The sequence below is a fragment of the Plectropomus leopardus genome, chromosome 6 (genome assembly GCF_026936395.1).
Source record: "Plectropomus leopardus strain MGB_pleo_1.0 chromosome 6, ASM2693639v1, whole genome shotgun sequence".
Classification (NCBI taxonomy): domain Eukaryota; kingdom Metazoa; phylum Chordata; class Actinopteri; order Perciformes; family Serranidae; genus Plectropomus; species Plectropomus leopardus.
In genome coordinates, this window is record NC_142181.1 from 19,603,973 (window position 1) to 19,623,729 (window position 19,757).

The 19,757-nt window shown below is 38.9% G+C and overlaps 2 protein-coding genes and 1 long non-coding RNA gene across 6 annotated transcripts in view; 1 reads left to right on the forward strand and 2 right to left on the reverse strand.

Annotated features, from left to right (window-relative positions):
* rsrc1 (arginine/serine-rich coiled-coil 1) overlaps positions 1-7,786 on the reverse strand; it is a 138,533-nt gene extending 130,747 nt beyond the window's left edge. For both annotated transcript variants that reach the window (XM_042487148.2, XM_088078943.1), the window contains exons 1-3: positions 7,638-7,786; positions 6,331-6,522; positions 2,352-2,474 (exon numbers count right to left, since the gene is read on the reverse strand). In XM_042487148.2, the coding sequence (XP_042343082.1) occupies positions 2,352-2,474; positions 6,331-6,506 (299 nt within the window). In that variant the 5' untranslated portion in view covers positions 6,507-6,522; positions 7,638-7,786. The remainder of the gene's footprint in view (positions 1-2,351; positions 2,475-6,330; positions 6,523-7,637) is intronic.
* A 431-nt stretch (positions 7,787-8,217) lies between these two features.
* LOC148189358 (uncharacterized) overlaps positions 8,218-19,757 on the reverse strand; it is a 101,383-nt gene continuing 89,843 nt past the window's right edge. The window contains exons 2-5 of one of the 2 annotated variants that reach the window (XR_015776812.1): positions 16,980-17,229; positions 12,392-12,528; positions 10,155-10,236; positions 8,218-9,738 (exon numbers count right to left, since the gene is read on the reverse strand). This is a non-coding gene — a long non-coding RNA (uncharacterized LOC148189358). The remainder of the gene's footprint in view (positions 9,739-10,154; positions 10,237-12,391; positions 12,529-16,979; positions 17,230-19,757) is intronic. The other variant, XR_015776813.1, reaches the window with a different exon arrangement.
* shox2 (shox homeobox 2) lies at positions 9,749-18,463 on the forward strand. 2 transcript variants are annotated; one of them, XM_042487157.2, is made up of 5 exons: positions 9,749-10,580; positions 12,300-12,508; positions 14,933-14,990; positions 15,311-15,399; positions 16,881-18,463. In XM_042487157.2, the coding sequence occupies exons 1-5, from the start codon at positions 10,325-10,327 to the stop codon at positions 17,172-17,174; spliced, it is 906 nt and encodes a 301-aa protein (XP_042343091.2). In that variant the 5' UTR covers positions 9,749-10,324; the 3' UTR covers positions 17,175-18,463. The 2 variants fall into 2 exon arrangements, with proteins under 2 accessions (XP_042343091.2, XP_087935070.1); XM_088078944.1 differs by having other exon boundaries at positions 16,917-18,463.

Here is a 19,757-nt window from a genome sequence, read left to right on the forward strand (position 1 = left end):
CATCATTTGTCTAACTTAGTTCTTTCTGGGGCATCAACTAACAATTATTTTTATTATCAATTTATCTTATTTTGTCCATTAGTAGATCAATCATTAGATCTATAAAATATCAGGGAAAAACGGATTTCCCAGAACCCTAAGTGACCTCTTCAAATAGCTTTTTGTTCTAAATAATAGTGTGAACGACAAAAAAAAAAATGTAATAATCATTTCAGCTCGAGTCCCATTTATTATTTGATACAACAAAATTTCCACTGGATTGTTTAATGCAAAACTGAGAGCACGCATGTGGCAGGCAAACAACAAAGTTTTGCGGACACAAATTGCAGCTGCCATCACATAACTGCATAAATTCATCATCAATGCCATCATTTTGCACATCCCCACCTCCAGCAACCGCCTCCACCTCGTAACACCCCACCACGCACTCCCACCAACACCAGCCCAACCCACCTGCTCCTCGCTCACCGCTAAGCCGATTACACAACGCAACCCTCCTAATCACAGTACAGCGTTTGTAAACACCGATGTCATCGACTGTAGTTCTAAATCTCCCAAATCCCTTCCACCCTTCATCTCGCACCACACCAGTAATGCCATTTTCGACTGATGTTTTAATCGCTGGTGCCGCTGTGAGTGACTGCCACTGTACCACAGAGAGTCGGCAGACAATGTTTGGACAATTTCTCTTCGTAAATGGTTTCAGTTCACAGTGCAACATGGACACTGTGGCTTGTTCTGAAGCCACAAAATCTTCTGTGACCGTGTTGAAGTGCGGTGTCTTTTTATGGAACTAACATCCACTCTTATGTCAAAACGTCTCTGTTGCACCGTCCATTCATCCTGACACCTCTTTAATGAAGATATTAAAACTCTTTTTCCTTTGTGATTAAAATGATCTCTGCTCTCCCCCACAGCCATACACAAGTAAACAAAGGGCCTCGCTCGTGCATATATTATGACAACCTTTTCTTCAATTGTGCGTCTGTGCATGTTTTTTTATGTGTGTGACAATGTGTATGTGTGTGTGTGTGTGTGTGTCAGTGTGCATGAGGGATTTAAAAACAGCACAGTTTACTGGTTCATTAGCACCAGATTAGCTATGCTAATGACATGGACCACCACACACAGAGAGACGTTGCCTTTATGTTTCTGAAAGGGATACACGACTGACTGCAACTGTGTGTGAGTGAGTGTGCATATGCGTGTGTGTGTGTGTGTGTGTGTGCGTGTGTGTGTGTGTGTGTGTGTGTGTACGTGTGTACGTGTGTGTGAGAAGTGTGGTGCAGGTGTGTACACATTATTCTTGCATGAATAAGTTAGGTTTTGTAAAAAGATTTTTAAAAAAACAGTCAGCTACGCCAACAATGATCATAATTCAACAAAGTATGTATGGGTAATGGTGTTTTAATTGCATTAATGAGTGAAAGGAGAGGTGCTGCCAGAAGAGATTTGGGAAGAATTGAACTGCTGTTGCAATATGACCTGCTGTCTCTGCGGGTCTGTTTCATTAATACTCACACAGTAAGACAGATAGTCGGGGCAAACTGAGACACGAGTACATGCCCACGCAATATACTAATCCAGACGCAAGTTTCCATGTGGCTCCATCTGATGACAGGACACATAAATATGAAACGATGTGTTTGTTTACGCTGAAGTAAACTTCCAAAAATGCTATTTAATAAGAAAAGTCTGCAGTGGCATTCCACATACTGATTTGTAATACAAACACCCTGAGAGCACTTTAGGATGATTTTTTTTTGGCCACTACTAAATTATGTAGTGATCGCTCATTCTCTTCAGGTATTTCATTTGTTGTCTTATAAATAAATAAAGCACACTGTATTATATTTTTGCATTTTTTAACTTCTACTTCGTTTGGTTTGTGGTTTTTTTTAATCTGTTTTATGTGTGTCTTTAAAATATATATGATAAATGTCAATTTAAAAATAATTCAATAAATGTATATTTGAAAATACTGTTAAATACATTCTTCAAAAATGATAATTGATTATGACTATTTTTATTATTATTATTATTATTATTACAAGGTTAGGGGTATTTTGTCATGATAAATAAAACATGATTTTCAGAAAAATCACAAGACTTTGGGTTAGACTTTGCAACAATATGAATCCTGAAATATTCCCAACACAAGGCAACAAAAGCGTCAAAAAATGTGTATTTGCCACAAAGGAAAAAGTAAAACCAATACTATATTGATCTGAACATCCACTGATTTAAAAAAGACTTGACTTGTGTGGTAACTCAATCCAAGACTAAATAAAAACTTGAGCAAAATAAACACTGAACTGAACTGTGGGTTTGTGTGTGTGTGATGACGTTACCTCCTGTCTCGGCTGCGTGACCTATGTGAGCGGTGGCTCCTCCCTTTGTCTCTCTCTGTGCTGCGACTCCTCCTCCTGCGAGGCGAACTGTGTGACGAACTGCTGCTGGAACGTCTTCTTCTCCTGGGGCACAAAGACCAAAAATAACTTTGTGAGTTTGGGAAATCAGCAACAGTGAAACATGCATATTTGCTCTGAATGCCTAGCATGGTTCATGAAAAAATGTCATTCCCAAAATTGCTGGGAATTAACATTTGTTGTTAGTAATTCGTTAGCCAGCTTCATTGTCTACTTTCTCATAGTTTAATCCATATAATAATAATTACATTAAAAAAAACTTCCCAGATCGGCTCCCTTCTTATTTCACCCTTATGCTCCGCCCTGCCAGGACAAGCCACATTTCTATTATTCTCTGTGTTCATTCACCTTCATCTGAAGTTCTTTCCTCTCATGCATAAGTGAATGCTGTATTCCTAATTTGTTTTGCTGTTCATTTCAAGAGCAAATATGTCCTAGTGTCGCAGACAACCTCACCTATCATAAGCAGCGCTTACAGCTACTTTGCATTAGTGAACACGCTTGTCTACAGCTGAGAGCAGCAGTGCCACGCAGGCTGCCCTACAGTTCCTCCACAGGGGCCCTTTGGTGCTCCGCTGCTCTTTAATGTGGCTACAGCAGTGTGTGCAGCGTCTATTTTCCAAACACCACTCACACCGCTTTCCTATTGATATCATGTAGCAGGAGGCATTTATGGGGGTGAATGTAAATGCAGAAACCCCCCTCATCTACTGCGCAAACAGTTTGAGCAATATTCATTATTTAAAATCTCTTCTTTTCTTTCACCAAAGCCAAAAATACCCAATTTTTTTTTAGCACACACACACACACACACACACACACAAAAAAACATACAAGGTCCTATGGGAGCTCTGCAAGATAGAGGAGAAGAGAAGAAAAGGGAAAGCAATTCAAATAACACAGAGGCTGAACTATCAAACCAGATTTGTACCACTTAGAGCAGCGCAGGAAAGATCCATTAGTATTCCAAAGGCTGGATCCCATGAGCGGGGCCTTATGAAATAACTTCCACAGCCCTCGTACAACCACTTCACACATACACAGAAGAAACACACAGTAGTGAGCTGAGGGGTTTTTGGAAGGTGGCGTTAGCTCACACATTTTCTCAGAAGCCTGCACGAATGTAACGTAATAAAAACATAACGGCTCAAACACATGGGAGTGGGAAGCGCTGGTTAACACAGAACCCTTTCACATGAATACAACAACTAGCAAATTTTTCTCTTGTTCACTCACACACACACCTTTTTACTGATTCACTTGCGATTTGTGCCTCACACACAGTCAAGAACACAAGTTACTCTCTTTATGCATAAATGTTAATCATGTGGTCATGATGTCACTACCAAGAGAATAAACACTCTTCTATTAATCCCCATGTGCGGTCTCCTTACACCATATGTATGTATGCAGGATTAAAATGCCACAGAATGTGTGTCCTCTTTCATATGAGCCTATTAAAGGAGCTTGTTTCACATACACACATACACACACAAGGTCTTGGTTAATTGATCACAACGTATGGCTAATAGATGAAGGACTGTGGTCCCAGGGTTTACACAGCCCACCCTACCCCATCCCGTACAGACAGGCAATGACTTCCAATCAGCAGTAATGGACCTTGACCAAGCCTCATAAATAATTACCATCAACTGGCCTTGTCTGAACAGCCACACACATCCAGTGGCAGCTGTGGATGGATGGAGGAGGCCAGGTCCAGCCACCAGCCACTTGTAAAGATCATTAACAAATGTTCCCCATCCTCTAAAACTGCTAAATAACAAAGTGTGTTATTATGGAAACATGAGGAGAAGCTTATAAAACTGGTATAAGCTAGTAACCTTCAGATTTTGTTTGTTTTCTGAGACGTGACACAAAATGAGAACTCTAAAACAGCCACGTCTACATCTCTAAAATGATCTCTAGTCAAAACATAAATGAGAAAGTGCTAGTTCTGCACTTCTGATAACAGTGACCACACTGTTGACGAGGGACCAAAAATGTTAGTATATCAAACACTTTAAAAGTGTCATGCTGAGCAAGAACTTCTTTTCTCTGATACTTTGCAGTGCTTTTGGCTGTGCAAATATTGCCTTTCACTAAGATAATTATATACAATTGTACACATTCTTTCCTGTGAAAAAAAATCATTTAGGCTAGGGCTGTGCAATAAATCGAATTTCAATTTCAATTTCAATTCCGGCTATGTAATTGAGAAAAATTAATTTTCCACATTCCGTTTTGCAAGTGAACCCTTATTGTTCTGTGCCCTGAATGCCACACGCATGCGCATTTTCGCCCCTCCTTCCCTCAGCCTAAGCTCAACACTTGCAGCCAATACTACCAGCGAGGCAAGTTGTAGAGAAAAGATGACAGGAGAAGAGCAACAGCTTTTTGTGAGCAAATAAGGCAGAGCAAATTCCGGTGTATGGGAACACTTTGGATACAAGGCATCCGACGTGGAGCAAAAAATAATAAAATGCAAGATTTGCTACATGGTGGTGTCTGCACCACTTGGCAACGCATTAAATCTTTTAATCATCTTAAGTTTTAACACAAGTGGCTTATGTGCAAATAATAAACAAAACAAAATGACCCCATCAAAATCCACCGCAACGCAAAGCAGTCGTCAGTTTAGGACACATGCTAAAAAGCAAATCGATAGTAATTAAATTAAGGAAATAAAAAAAACTTTAATGGGAAAAGTATTAAGGGGAATTAAAGTTCAACAGTTTATACAAGTTTCTATGTTCAATAAATGCAACATGTTTACAAAGTCAATGAGTAATCGAGCAGCCCTAATTTAGGCTCAATCAAAATTTGACTGTTACATTTTATTTCTGGGTCTTCATAACAGAGTCCTTATTTGATTCATTGATTGTAAACAGTTCAGAGGTTATTCGTTTTCATTGTTTCATGTGAATCCTTTCTAGGAATAAAAATTCCATCCTGAAAGGTGTCATAAATTATCCCAAGCATGGGCAAACTAACAATACTAGACAATGTTGTAGGGTCACACTGAAAACTAAAAAAAAAGAAACATAAACATTATTTAAAATATAAATTTATATATAATTTTAAAATCATAAAAAAATCATAATCAAAAATATAATTCATTTTATTGAAGGTAAAGAAGGTTTACATGCCACACAAACAAACTTTGAAGGAAATCATCAAGATTTTCTGTGATTTCTGTGTAATTAAGTTAATTAATTTAAGGGACTGCATATCAGAGAAAAACACTGAATTATATAAAAGATAAAACTGTTCACTGTAATGGCTTCCTGGAATATGTGAATAGCCATTGCTCATGTAACATCTGTGCTTTTGCTATTAAGTCAAAATGTCTGCTGTAAAAATGTAATACTGGACAAATATTGCCTTTAAAGCCATTACACCTATGTTGATAATGCGTTTTACAAATGACAACAGCTAGTAGAATGGTGAGAACTCAACTATAACTGGGTTAACACTTCAATAAAATTACATCTGACTCCTGAATTTTAACAGCTGGCTGCAACATCAGAGGGTTAGCATTAACAAAGTATAAGCCTCTAACAGCTATAAAAAGAAAGCAGGCCAGGAAGTACAATGACACAACTTAAAAAGACAATAAATTTGTAAACAATAGTTTCACCTCTTATTGACTTTTGCAACATCAGAGAAATTTAGCCATTTAAGTCAGGGGCTTATTTTTCAAGGCATTTAATATAACGCCTGGAAAACTTTCTTTGCATTACTAGGATGTGAAATTGCAGCATCAGCACCAAAGCAGAGCCACTGGAGATTGAAACACTTTACTGCTGAAGTGTCCTTGAGCATGACAGACTGTCACCTACTCAGCCCTTATCCCTTCTGCCTCTCATTAGAAAAGAAACACGTGTTATGAATGTACTCTCACCTCCTGTCTCTGGAGCGAGAATGGCTCCGGCGACTGGACCTCCGACTCCGGCTGCTGGCTACTCTGCTGCCGGATGATGAGGAGGAAGAAGAGGAGGAGGAGGATGAACGACGACGCTGTTTTCTCTTCCTCCTGCTCCGGCTGTCATCCTCACTATCAGATGAGCGCCGACCCATGCTGGCTGACTGTCAGCTGGCACAACACACACAAGAGTTACTGATGAACCACCTCTCTGACAACATTTGAGCAACAATTTGACACACAACTAAACCTAGAGTATCAACATGAACTTACTGATTAATCAATGTCTTCATTTCGAATAACAAAAGGGAAAAAAGACATAAATTTATCCACAACTGCCTTAATTTAAATGTGCGAAAAAAGGAGTAGGAAGAAGTATAAACTTACACCTTAACTCAACACTTAAATAATAATGAATGACTCCCTTACAGAAACCTTAATCATGTCATGTATGTACCAGTGTACACCTAAGCACATCTATATAAATATTTACTATTCTTTCAATACATCTGATATACAAAAATCTATTCATAAACAAAATATAAATATACACACATACCAACAAATCACAAACATATTTACACATAGCTACATCCCTCACTACATATAAATCATTGTAAACACCTGATGATTGTCAAAGGTCTTCTTCATCCCTGTAGCTTTTGAGAATCATATCTTCATACCTATTTATGAACTGAAATATTACTTTTCATCTGGATGATGTTTGGACATTGCTTTAGCTTGACATTCAGATTGTTCTGACAGTTTCACTCCATAAACTGAAATACAATGTCCTTTTCACAGTAGTACGAACAATGACAGTCTTTATATTATTTTTTCCCCAAATACTGACAGTGCTATATTTCTCTACATGTCTTATAAACAAAATGTTTTATTAATGAGGCTACCTTAACCACAGAGGTCTGGAATGAGATCTGGCTATGTAGCTAGCTAATATAACGTGTAGCCTTGCTTATCAACCACACTGAAGAAAGTCATGAAAAATAAATAGCGGCTACAGCTCTAGAAAACAGAAAGCTGCTGTCGCACATGCCATGGATAAAGAAAAAAACTGTTAGTTCAGACAAAATCGGTTTCTGTGGATGCTAACGTTTGCTAGCACGCTAACTGTGCTCCACTAGCGGTTGATTGTATGCTACTTCTTGTTTTGACTGAAGCCGCTTTACAGTAACAATATCTCACAATACCGTCAGTGAAAGTTACACGAAAGACATACATGTAGCAAAATAGACGGTCTTTTCTCGAGAGAAAATCCCGCTCCTCACCTTTAAATGGCTCTGAAGCTCCACAACTCAGCCATGCACTGCTCAGGAGACTCTGCTAGTAAAACCGGAGAGCATCGATAGAGTCCAGACAGAAGAATCAAACGCAGAGCGATCGATTGAGCGGCTGATCTGGTATCAGAAAATTAGGTGTTCATGATTTGCTCTAAATTATATCTCCAGCCTTAAATAAATAGTCTATTGAATTATTTTTTGTTATTGCTACGTAAGTATATTCTAAAACAGTTCTGATGCGGGGGTGAAGGCAACATATCTTCTTCACTTAGGCTAATATTTTTAATAGTTTTATTGTGTCTTGTTCTGCATCTGCCAAATTTTAATTTCACTCTCCAGTCAATTGAAATATTCCAAATTAAAAGAGTTCTGAATATTTATCCATGTATATCAACAGTCTACTCCGATTTCGTTTTCATCTGACAATACCCCCTCCCTCCCCACACAAACACACACACACACACACACACACACACACACACACACACACACACACACACACACACACACACACACACACACACATTATAACTAAGCAAATGCATGCGTGAGTTGTGGGTCTGTCAATGATAATTTGCATAAGGTCTTCCTCTCTGATAATAAGGTTTTACACCAGCATATACACACAGAAAGCTGCAAGGGAAGATGAAGCGTCCCAACAATTTTTCAGCAAAGTAGAATATTTAATTACTTCATGAAATTCATAAACACATAACGAGACTGAAGGTGAAACGACCAATGTTTCACTAACAACATGAATGAGTGACTGAATCAATAGCATGCATAGGCTATAGGATAGAAACAACTTAATGGGGTCTTTACTGCAAGTGGAGGCTGCTTACTGTATTAGGAATTCATCCTGCTTTCAGAAGCTGCAGAAATAATAGTAATTAATGCCTAAGGTTCAAGATGAAACATCGTTAATATTTAATTAGGTGAATTGCTAGAGCCCTTGTGTGGAAATAGGGCTTCATATAGATTATCAATAAACACGCTTAATTCTGCATCAAATTCATCCCGACGTTTTCAAAATCCTGCTGTATCCCGTTTCTTGTGCGCCTATATGTTTCCTCCTCTTCTCACTTAATTGCTCTCTCTCCGCGGCGCTCACTCACCTCCACCGCGAGTCAGCCATTGTTTATTTTTTGCAAATATAAGGCAATCATTTCAGCAGGAAAAAGCCAGTTGAAAACATTAATTAGTGAGCCCAATGGCAACGCATCGCGAGAGGCATTATAATTAAACGCTTATAGCTGCTATTTAACATCCTAATGGCTTAAATAGTCCGCTGAGAATTAATATTAAGCGATATAGTCTCGCTAATGATGACAATTTAAAATACATAATTGTTGATTAGAAACATAAAGCAACGCTGCATGGTGTGGAAACATTAAATAATATGTCTCAGAGGGTCCTCAAAACTTTCATGTCAGGCTTATCACACATTTTGAGAGCATAACGTTGTGCATCTGAAATATATTTAAGTAATATAATAATAATAATAATAATAATAATAATAATAATAATAATAACAATTATTATTGTTGTTATTATTATTATCATTATTGGTGTTATTATTTCGTTTATTATTATTGTTAGAATATCAAATTAGGCCCCAAAATACCGATATTATTTTACCATATACTATTTTTTTTTTTGTACTTGATTTAAATCTTTCCTTTTTATCTAGCTATTTATTTTATTTTGTAAAATTCGGTTTCAAATCAAAAGCAATAGTTAGTTACACATTACAGTTAGTTCGGTAAAAACGCTTTAAAAACTTATAGATAATTGTACCAGGCCTAAAGTCATCTGAATGCAACTGGGGGGAGGTTCAAGCCAAATATGTTCACTTGAGCCTCCACTAAAAGCTCATTGTATGAAGACGTTGCAGCTCCTCTCGGCATCCCAGCTGGTCCGCTTGTTTTTTCTTTTTGCTTTTTTTTTTTACGTCTTCTCTCTCCTTGTCATCGTTGACTGTGACTTATTTTTCCCCCAGATCACAGATATATAGCCTACTGAGGAAGGACTCCTCATCCATGTGTTTCCCTCTCTCTCTTGTCATTTTCAGGTTTTTTAAGCCACACCCCTGCAGAGAGAGAGAGAGAGAGAGAGAGAGAGAGAGAGAGAGAGAGAGAGAGAGAGAGAGAGATCCATGACCATCTCCCGGGTGTTTAAAAACTAACTCAGGACAATAGCAGCGAATGAGCGCTTAATTAAATTAATTAGTCCTTCTTGTCAATCTCGGATTAATGGCCAATAGCGACGGTGCTGCTTAATGTTTTTTTTTTAAACTCCTCTTCCCTCTCTCTCCCATATCAGTGAAGGGGAAGGGGGGCTCATCCCGGCATCCTGAGGGGAGGTAATTTGCACGGATCAAGGGGGCAAGGCGCCGCAAAGTATAAATACTGTGACTTCAATAGAGGATCACCAGCAGGTTCCCAACTCCGCTACCAAAGGAGGGAGGAATTGGCTGAGAAGATATATTCTTTATGTGTTTTTTACCTTCTTCCAGAGTTGGCAGCATCATCTCGTATCATTTTCAAGGGGTCGACTTTAAAACGAGCCACACCATTGATGTCTTAAGCTGTCGTGGAGCAAAGGGAGAGAGTGTGTGAGTGTGTGTGTGTGGTGTGTGTGGTGTTTTTTTTTTTTTAAGAGGAGAGAAGGCAGTGATGGAAGAGCTCACCGCTTTCGTGTCTAAGTCTTTCGATCAGAAAGTAAAGGAGAAGAAGGAAGTGATAACCTACAGGGAGGTGTTGGAGACCGGGTCGACGCGCGCAGGGAGCAGGGAGTCTTTAACCGTGGAGCCGGGGAGTCGAGAGGAGGCAGCAGTCGTCACCCGGAACGTTGCGCTTTCGCCGGGCAGGGAAACGGACATGCTCGGCCCGGAGAGAATCAGGGACGCGGGGAGCCCCAAACTCATAGACGGTAGGATTGCACGGTGTATTGTACACAGTCTTTAAAGATAAGGATGTCTGGAGAAGACTTATGGAGGAGTCTAGGGAGGCTAATCATCACACACTGATTATAGCCACGATTTTACTTGCGAAATAGTTAGAACATCTTCGTTGTCGCTAATGATTATGATCGAAACAGCATCTTTTAGCAGCCCAACAGTGTCACTCTCGATGACATTTATATTATGATCGAGACTTGTAAGAGGAGAAGTCATTCCCTGGTGCTTTTTCAAGTATCGTTTCTTTTTCATGTAAGTTGTTTACAAAATGCACCGTCAAAACGTCCCCCTAACAGATTTTTAACCAGGAATTATTGTTCATAATATATTCCATCTTAATAATACGCTTGAAGCTTAGTAGTGTCTTTTTGATGTAGGCTACAGTTTAAAAGTTTCAATTCATTAGAAAAGGCCTACCTCAGAACTATGACAAACAAGGCCTCCTGTGGCAAAAAGTATAACAATTCTATTAAAAATATCATATGACTCAGCCAAGATCTTGCATTTTTATACAAGTTAATAAAAGTAACATATGTGCAGTGTAGTTCTTGATTTGCCCTAATTTATAAAAAAAAAAACCGCTGCAGTTTAGCCCACTTAAGATTGATTGTAAGACTTATAACAATTAAATCATAAATGTCATAAATTGCCAATTATCTCGGAAATCAATACATTTTTTTATGTATGTTTTAATGTTGCAACTAAAAGAAGGCGCATCCTGACATACAGATCACTGCACGTGAAAGGTGACAATCAAGTCCTGTCATCTCACTGTAATCACTCGGTGCACATTGATGTCTGTTTTCAGGTGTAAAAAGCACATCAAATGCAAATGTGGATGCAGATACAAATCTGATGTTACCGAATTAAAATAAAATAGATTTTTGGGGAATGGTTTTTCGTGCTTGTCCAAAATATTTCAATGTTTTCATACACTGAAATGTGGTAGGAAGAATGGTATGACGAACATAACAGCAATTTACCAAAAAAAAAAAAAAAAGGATTAAAAACAACATAAAATAATACTTTAAAAAAATCTATAAAACGTCTCAGACTGATTCCAGTTGTATAAAAAAGTAATTTATAGGGTAGGCTTATTTTTTCACATTTTAAGAAAAATGAAGCAGCTGATCATTGTTGATTATGAAACCTCGACAAAACGTGACAACACGCAGGACAAGATATCTTAGGGTCGGGTGATTTGTAAAAAATGACATCTGTTCGTCATGGGCAGCGTGGTTAAAAGCGGAACTGCGACAAGCATGTATCAGACAACCAACAGTGGGCACAGCGTTGCATATTTATAAGCAGTTAATAATTAAAGAGCTTTATGTAGCTCTACAAAACATCCGAGGTCTGATAGCTCTGTGATATTTGAGGGCTGGGAGGGCATGTCTGTCTTTTCTTTCTCACCATCTGGGTTTTATTTTAATCGGTGGAGGTCGATATTCGTTTTTATTTCACATTTTAAATCTGAGTTTACACTCTCGGTTGTTTGGCTCATTTTTAGACTGCTGTGTGGAAGAATATCAAACCGATCAGTTCTGTGATTTAAATGAGAATGAAGATTATTTCTAACAGTAAAAAAATATATTGAAATATGTCATAATTATGTGATTATGATGGCCACATCTTGGAGGTCACAGTGCAGCTCCTGATATCTCCCTCTCTTCTCGTTTGCAACAACACAGGCAACACGGACGTGAAGGAAAGGAAAGAGGACTCGAAGCCTTTAGAGGACGAGTCACAGACTAAAATCAAACAGAGGAGAAGTCGGACTAACTTCACATTAGAGCAGCTCAACGAGCTAGAGCGGCTCTTCGACGAGACCCACTACCCGGACGCCTTCATGCGGGAGGAGCTTAGCCAGCGACTGGGACTGTCGGAGGCCCGAGTACAGGTAGGAGCAGTCCTTTCAACCTGGAGAGAAAAATAAAAAATAAATAGGCCAAAAATACAATAATAATAATAATAATAATAATAATAACAACAACAACAATAACGATGAAGCATGAGGACGTATCTGCTTAGTTAATGTGACACGTGGAGGGCCATTAAATCTAAGAAAAGTATTAAATAAGTGATCAAAATTAAAAAAATGTTTATTTTCATTAAAAACATTATCATAACCACTGCAGTATAAGTATATATGAGTATACATGTGTCAAATGAGTGATCCAAATGTTCAAACTGGAATAATAATTAACAGACCAATAATAATAAAAATAATAAGCCACTGAGAAAAATAATAGAAAAAATATACAAGAAATGCACCCATATATCTACCATATTCTGTCCTTTGTCGGAGTGGATTTTAATAATATTTTCACTGACTTTTTAAAAATTTTTATTTTATTTTTACTTATTTGTTTATTTATTTATTGTCTGTGTTTTGATAGGCTTGACGTTACGCAAAAAAGGTCTGAGGGTGATACAATTTTGTTTCATCGAGGTTTTTCATGTAGGAGATACACGTGCACAGACATACACTCAGTAGACAACAGGAGGCCTGGACTTTTGAAACGTTCAGAGGAAGCCCCCATGGGTGTTTGCAAGTTTTAATAAGTTGAACAGGATTTTTTTTCAGACTGAAGAAACATAGTTCACCATCAAAATGTCATGTTTTCTTCATTTTCTTGATTATATTATTTTCTCCAGAGCTTGTTTTGATGATCCAATTTGTGTCAATTATCTCAGTTAGGCCTTTATTTGCACCACGAGAGTCGTTTAAATCTTTATTGTCCAAATCCAAAGCCTACAAATATTTGCTTTCAGTTGTATGTTACCGAGGCCTTGTTTGTCAGAGATGCTGTCGTTTTTCATGGGGACACACCATCTGCGCAGAAACCCAGTAAGGCTCCAGCCAGTCAGGGAGGGGTGATGGTGGGATGGGGGGGTTCAGACATGCCTTGTGTAACCGGAGCAGGGGGACAATGAACATATAGACAACTCCTCTCATCTGATTTATCAAAACCCTATAATATCTTACTCCAGTCTCCTTTATCCCGTCTGCCCCGGCTCTGGGGAGCACTGAGCATTTGTCTCCATGTTGAATATGGCGGTCGTTGTGGCAGAAAAAAAAGGATTCATAAAACGGGCCTAAAAGATCCCTTCACCCCCCTAAAAAAAAGTTAAAGCCAGCTTTTTGCAGGGCTCTCCCGGCCTGAACTGGAATCTCACCAATAAGGCGTATTGTATCCCGAACAAGGAGCACAGCTCGGGGATTTGCATAAATTATGTATTATTTTCTACCCAAATCAAGAGCAGCTCTCTCCCTCTTTCTCTCCGTCAGAGTATTATATCTTTTTACCAGTTGCACTGCAAGGACCACACATTTATTTATTTATTTTTTTTTGCTTCAATCAATAGCACAATTTGCCTTTATCATCGCGATAAATCATAGCTGAAGCGTGCACAAAAAGGACTTCCGATTGACATAAACTGCGGTCAATAAATGAAGCCAGCCGACAGCCGAATCAATATGATATTTCAATCATGCTCTCACTGTGCGTAGCCTATATGGAGTTAATGTAAGGGAGATTGCAGATTGACATGCTGTATTGTGGGCTAATTTAGCCCGAGTTTTGTCTGGAAGATTCAAAGCAGATTATCATAGAAACAAATCGTTTAATCTGTGTTCCAAGGCGTTTCTCTGAAATTGACGCTTGTCGATTTTCAACAGAAGGAAAAAGGGAGAAGTGAGCTGTCTTTGAAGAGGTAGATTTTTTTTGTGCAAGTGTGTGTTATGGCGGTGATTAGACAAAAACTGCGAGGCATTTAAGCGTTTCTCTGACATGGATTTTCTGCAGATAAGGGTAATTAATTTCAGCGGTCATTTAATGAGAGGGAGATGGAAAGAGAAAGAGAGAGATGCTCTCAGATCGCCTTGCTCTGATGTCCAAAAACCGTAATGCTGCTATTCGATATCTGAGAGTCCATTCAACTCTTCGGGGACACTAATCTATAGAAAGATGAAACCAGCGCTGACAAGGTTATTTATTATAGTCCAATAGTGCTGCACATTTTCAACAAGGGTGTTTCTATTCTCCTAATAAGCTTTTAATATCCCCCTTTTTCCCCAGATTTACTACTTTCCATTTTCGCTCCTCTCTTTCTCATCTTCTCTACTCCAACCCCCTACCGTCCCTTGTTGTAGACTAAATGTAATAATTCAAATCTGAGGTTAAGCAGTGTCATTAATATTTCAGTGCTCCTCGGGGATATTGTTTTTCTGCGGTTGTTGTCACTTTGAGAGGAATTACACATGGCCTCACAAGCAGCTGCCAATCAGGCCTAGGTCTCTAATTAATTTCTGTCCCTGCAGGTTTGGTTCCAGAATAGAAGAGCCAAATGCAGAAAGCAGGAGAACCAGTTACATAAAGGTATGCTTTTATCCTGCATGCTCCTGCAAAAACACAAAACTGTATTACTGTTCTACTCTATGCTATTCTGTTCTGTAAGCACACGCTCAAATCTATGCATGTTTAATCTTTAAGCACTGTTACTATTTGGGACGTGGTTTTCATTTTTAGTTAATTGAGCCATCAAAAGCACTGTGATGCCTGTTTATCTTGGACGTTATTAAAGTTTACCCAAAAAAAACAGCTCACTGCGCGTTCTTCAGTCCTACAGTTTACTTCTTTGTGGGTGTTTTTTTTAAAATAATCTCCTCACAATTAGGTTATCATCTGTGCTTTTACAGGAGTCCTGATTGGAGCAGCGAATCAGTTTGAAGCTTGTCGTGTAGCGCCATATGTCAACGTGGGGGCTTTACGGATGCCATTCCAACAGGCAAGTTACTTTGAAGCGTCTAGTCTTAAAACCAGACCAATCCCCGGACTGCTGTCTTGGCACAGGCTCTGCCCAAGTGCTATGCAGAGACTCCAATTCCAGTGTAGGGGGTAACTAAACTCTTATTACCACACTGACAAAAACACTGTGCCAACACGGTGTTGCCTGTACATCCTAATTGGAAAATTCCCTCTATTGTTTTGTGACTCGTTTATATGCCTATTTTACTGGAGCAGGCAAACTTATTAGTGTAAAATAGACACTCACCAAGGCAAAGAGTTTCTAAATGTTTTCCTACTTTACATAAAAGTATAATTCCCAGAGTTGGATTGTTATATATTTAAACTGTGCACCTGTGTGTGGGGGACAGTATGAGTCTGAGGGTCTGAAGTAAAACTGTGCATAATTTATATTGCATTACAATTCAGTGAAGTCCAGTCTTCACTTTGAGCATCACCCAGTTTATTATCTTGTACACTGTAAAATATCATAAGTTGATTTTACTTTTTAAAAATCCAGGAAACAGACTGTTTATTTTATATTTAATTGTTAAGTTTATTCAAAATGTGTTATATTTACTTGATTTTGTGAAGTCATTGCAACTTGCAAAATGACAAGTTTAATTTTTATGCAGCAACTTAACGCAGCAACTTAAATCAAATATACTGTGCTGTGTATCTGTATTCTGACAGCTGCAAACTAGTCAATCATATTTGTATTTTCTTAAACATTTTAATAAAACAGAACTGGCAGATGTCCTAACTTCATTGCTGGCAAAATCTTGTTTATGATGAAGTTAACTCAGACTAACTTGGTTTACTGAAGTTGCTAACACTTTGAAAGAACAAGGTCATTTCAATTGTGAAATTGCAGTAACTTTACAAAATTAAGTAAATGTAGATGAATTTTAAGCAAACTTGATGATTAGATATAAAGTAAACATTCATTAAGATTTTAGATATAGGCCTACTGAGTTTTTCAAGGCAAACACTTTTCAAGACTATTTTAAGTAAGATCAACTGGCCAGATTTTACAGTGTATGATGATAAGAGTCTGGATAGAGTAAAACTGCACATAATTTACATTGCACCACATTTCACTGAAGTCCAGTCCTCACTTTGAGCACCACTGAGTTTATTATCTTGTAGGCAAGGGCCCAAGACTCCCAGAGGCAATAAAAGTTGGATTTGAGATTAGATTTCATGCCATTAATGTCCAAATAAAAACTCAAATTTGACCTTTGATTCACAAGAGTTGCAATAGTCAGTAGTAATAGATGGCACCCAGTGCTTTTGAGCCCATTAGTCTTGCTAAATGAGGGCCTCTTAACCCACAAGTTCACCCTGCCTCCTTATAGGAGTATTAATAGTTTAAACACATCTAAAACAGTGACACTGGTGAAATGACCCTTCAGAAAACCCACTGCAAAGTTAACGCATGTTCTCCCCCTTCTCTCCCCATCCGTGCGTCCCGTCCTGTAGGATAGTCATTGCAACGTGCCGCCCTTCTCCTTTCAGGTGCAGGCGCAACTGCAGCTGGACAGCGCCGTGGCCCACGCCCAGCACCACCTGCACTCTCACCTGGCAGCGCACGCGCCCTACATGATGTTCCCCGCGCCGCCATTCGGGCTGCCTCTGGCGACGCTCGCGGCCGAGTCCGCCTCCGCCGCCTCCGTCGTTGCCGCCGCCGCCGCCGCCAAGAACACCAGCAAGAACTCCAGCATCGCCGACCTGAGACTGAAGGCCAAAAAGCACACGGCCGCGCTGGGACTGTGACGCCAGGGAGCTGGGGCGCACGCGCTATCTGCCACGTCCTCGCGACTGAGAGACACTGAACATGAAAGTGAAAAGGACAATGTGATGAAAAAATTATCAAAGGACGATATTTATGTTTTCTTTTTGAAATGAAGGACGACGAGTATAACTATAACAATATAGGCTATTTATGAGACAAAGAAAAGACAATGAAAAAAGAGACTGTGACAAGATAGCCTACACAGATGTGATTTCTTTCTTCTTTTTTTTTTTTTTTAAATAAAGTGACGGATGGGATGGATAGCAAGGCTACGCAGGGTCCATCTCTGCAGCCACATGGCTGAGGAAGGCGGCGGGACACCCTGAGGAGGAGGAGGAGAAGGAGGAGGAGGATGCAGCTGGGATGGTCGATACTTTGTCAAACAAGGCGAACCATTCTGCAGTTGTCCTGTTTTAATATTATATTATTATTGTTATGATTTAATTTTGAACCTATATAGAGGCTGGCCTCGTTATAAAACACTTTCTCTGTAAAAGGACAGAGCAGGGATTCTTTGACAGAAAAAAAGACAATATTCGAAGTGTTTCTCCCTCTTATGTTTCTTGTCCAAAATTCAAAAATGCCCAAGCAGTGTTTGCATGAGTTTGTCTTCACGGATGACGTGATGTGAGCCCCCCTCCCTGTCTCCCTCCCTTTCTCTCTCTCTCTCTTCTCCCCCTCTCTTCCTCTTCCCTCCCCTCTCTGAGGAAGGGCAACTCTCACTTGAATGTTTGGCCTATATTTGACCTTGTTTGGACCTTCTCTGGTAAAGGTGAAACTATAGGCGACACACTAGAAATGTGAGATTATAATATATGTGTAGGCTATGCTGAACTTTTGTCAGGATAACCCGATCTAGTGTCCATACGAGGTGGTGATTTGTCCCCTTTTAAAGGAGCATTATGTCATCGTTAACACACGAACAAACGAAAGTTAACACGAGGACTGTATGCGAACCGGTACGGGCACGTGTAAAATATGTTTATACACAAGAAACATGCATTATTTTTTATTATTTAGTGGCTTTATGAATGCCTTGTGGGGAATTTGTTCATTTTGTATTTTACTTTATTTCCGTGTATTAAAAAAATCATGTGCTTTCTGTATGTAATTTTGATGTTTTTATAACAGTGAAAGTGAACTTACCTGAGGCACGGGTTTCTTAAAGAAAAGAATACTCATGAAATTGTTTTACTTTTTCCATCACATGTGAAACGTGAATCCACCTTAACAAAATGTTTTCGTTCCTATAATAAATTAACTAAAGTTTCTTTAATGAGTTGACATTATTTTTACCTTCTTAATTGGCCTGTAACAGCTAAATTATTATTATTATTATTATTATTATTATTATTATTATTATTATTGCTGCCGGTAACCCTTTGAGGGCAACAGATTTTTAATAATTCATGCCTGTAGCTATAGGTCTTTTGATAACGTCATAGTTGTGACAGGCCCGTTTAGTCAGGAACATGGGTGTCTGCGATGCATTATTCATAATTTGGTTATGGAGCGTTTGGAGAGGAGGACTGGTGATTTCCAGTACAAGCCAGAAAAAGCTACGATAAAGGATAAAAAGAAAGGGGCCGTTCAGCGGCTCAAAGATAAAGTTTGCAGCATTGAAATGCACACAATTAGTATATTTTTAACAGCTAACCTCGTATGATTTGAAACCACTTTGTTATTCTTGCAATAATTAAATAAACTAATCCAAACCGCCAATTATTCATTAAAAAAACAAAGATGTATTTTGATTTAACCCGCAGTGTGTATCAGCTTGTTGAAATGCATATATTAAATTTTGCTAAGATATCGATTGTTTTTTCACATTCAAGATATTGCCAGTAACAAACATTTTTACATAGATAATATAGGTTAATGGTATTCGATGTAATTCCAGCTGTGAATCCCCATGATCTGTCTAGAATCTGGCCTCCTGCCCATCTTCACTGAATTAAAAATATTGCCGGTTGATGTGTCATGACCTTAAGTTTGGCATTATGCATAAAAAAATATACAGGCAGCTCACAAAGTAAAACAGAGCCAAGATCTCTGTAAAAAATCATTTATTAGCGCCTGCCTCACTTGACTTACAAATTTGCCTGATTCATTTCCTGACATCTTAACCGCCTCTTATTGAACATTTAATAAACACCTGACATGGGAGCCTATAATTATAGGAATCCGGATCGCATTACCCCTTCCGATATTTCCACACAAAACACAATGTCTTTAGCTATTAATTAATACTGATCTCACAGAGTCTGCACTGGAGTCTGGAGTGTTTGTGTATCTCGCCGTTTGGGGCAGGATTTAGACGCCAAAACTATTGAATTATTGATTCTGAGCCTCGCCAGTAATGGAGGAGACGGAACTGGGAAACTGCTGAGCCCGGAGCGTGCACTGCTGCCCTGCGATGGAACAGAAACACCGGGGTCGGGGGCGCGCCCGTCCTGCGACTGTAGCCTATAGAAATGTGTGTGACCGGTTTAGAGACCGCAGAGTGAGGTCAAGTTCACCGGAGTGGTTATGCCACATTAATTACTTTGTTCGGGCATTATTTA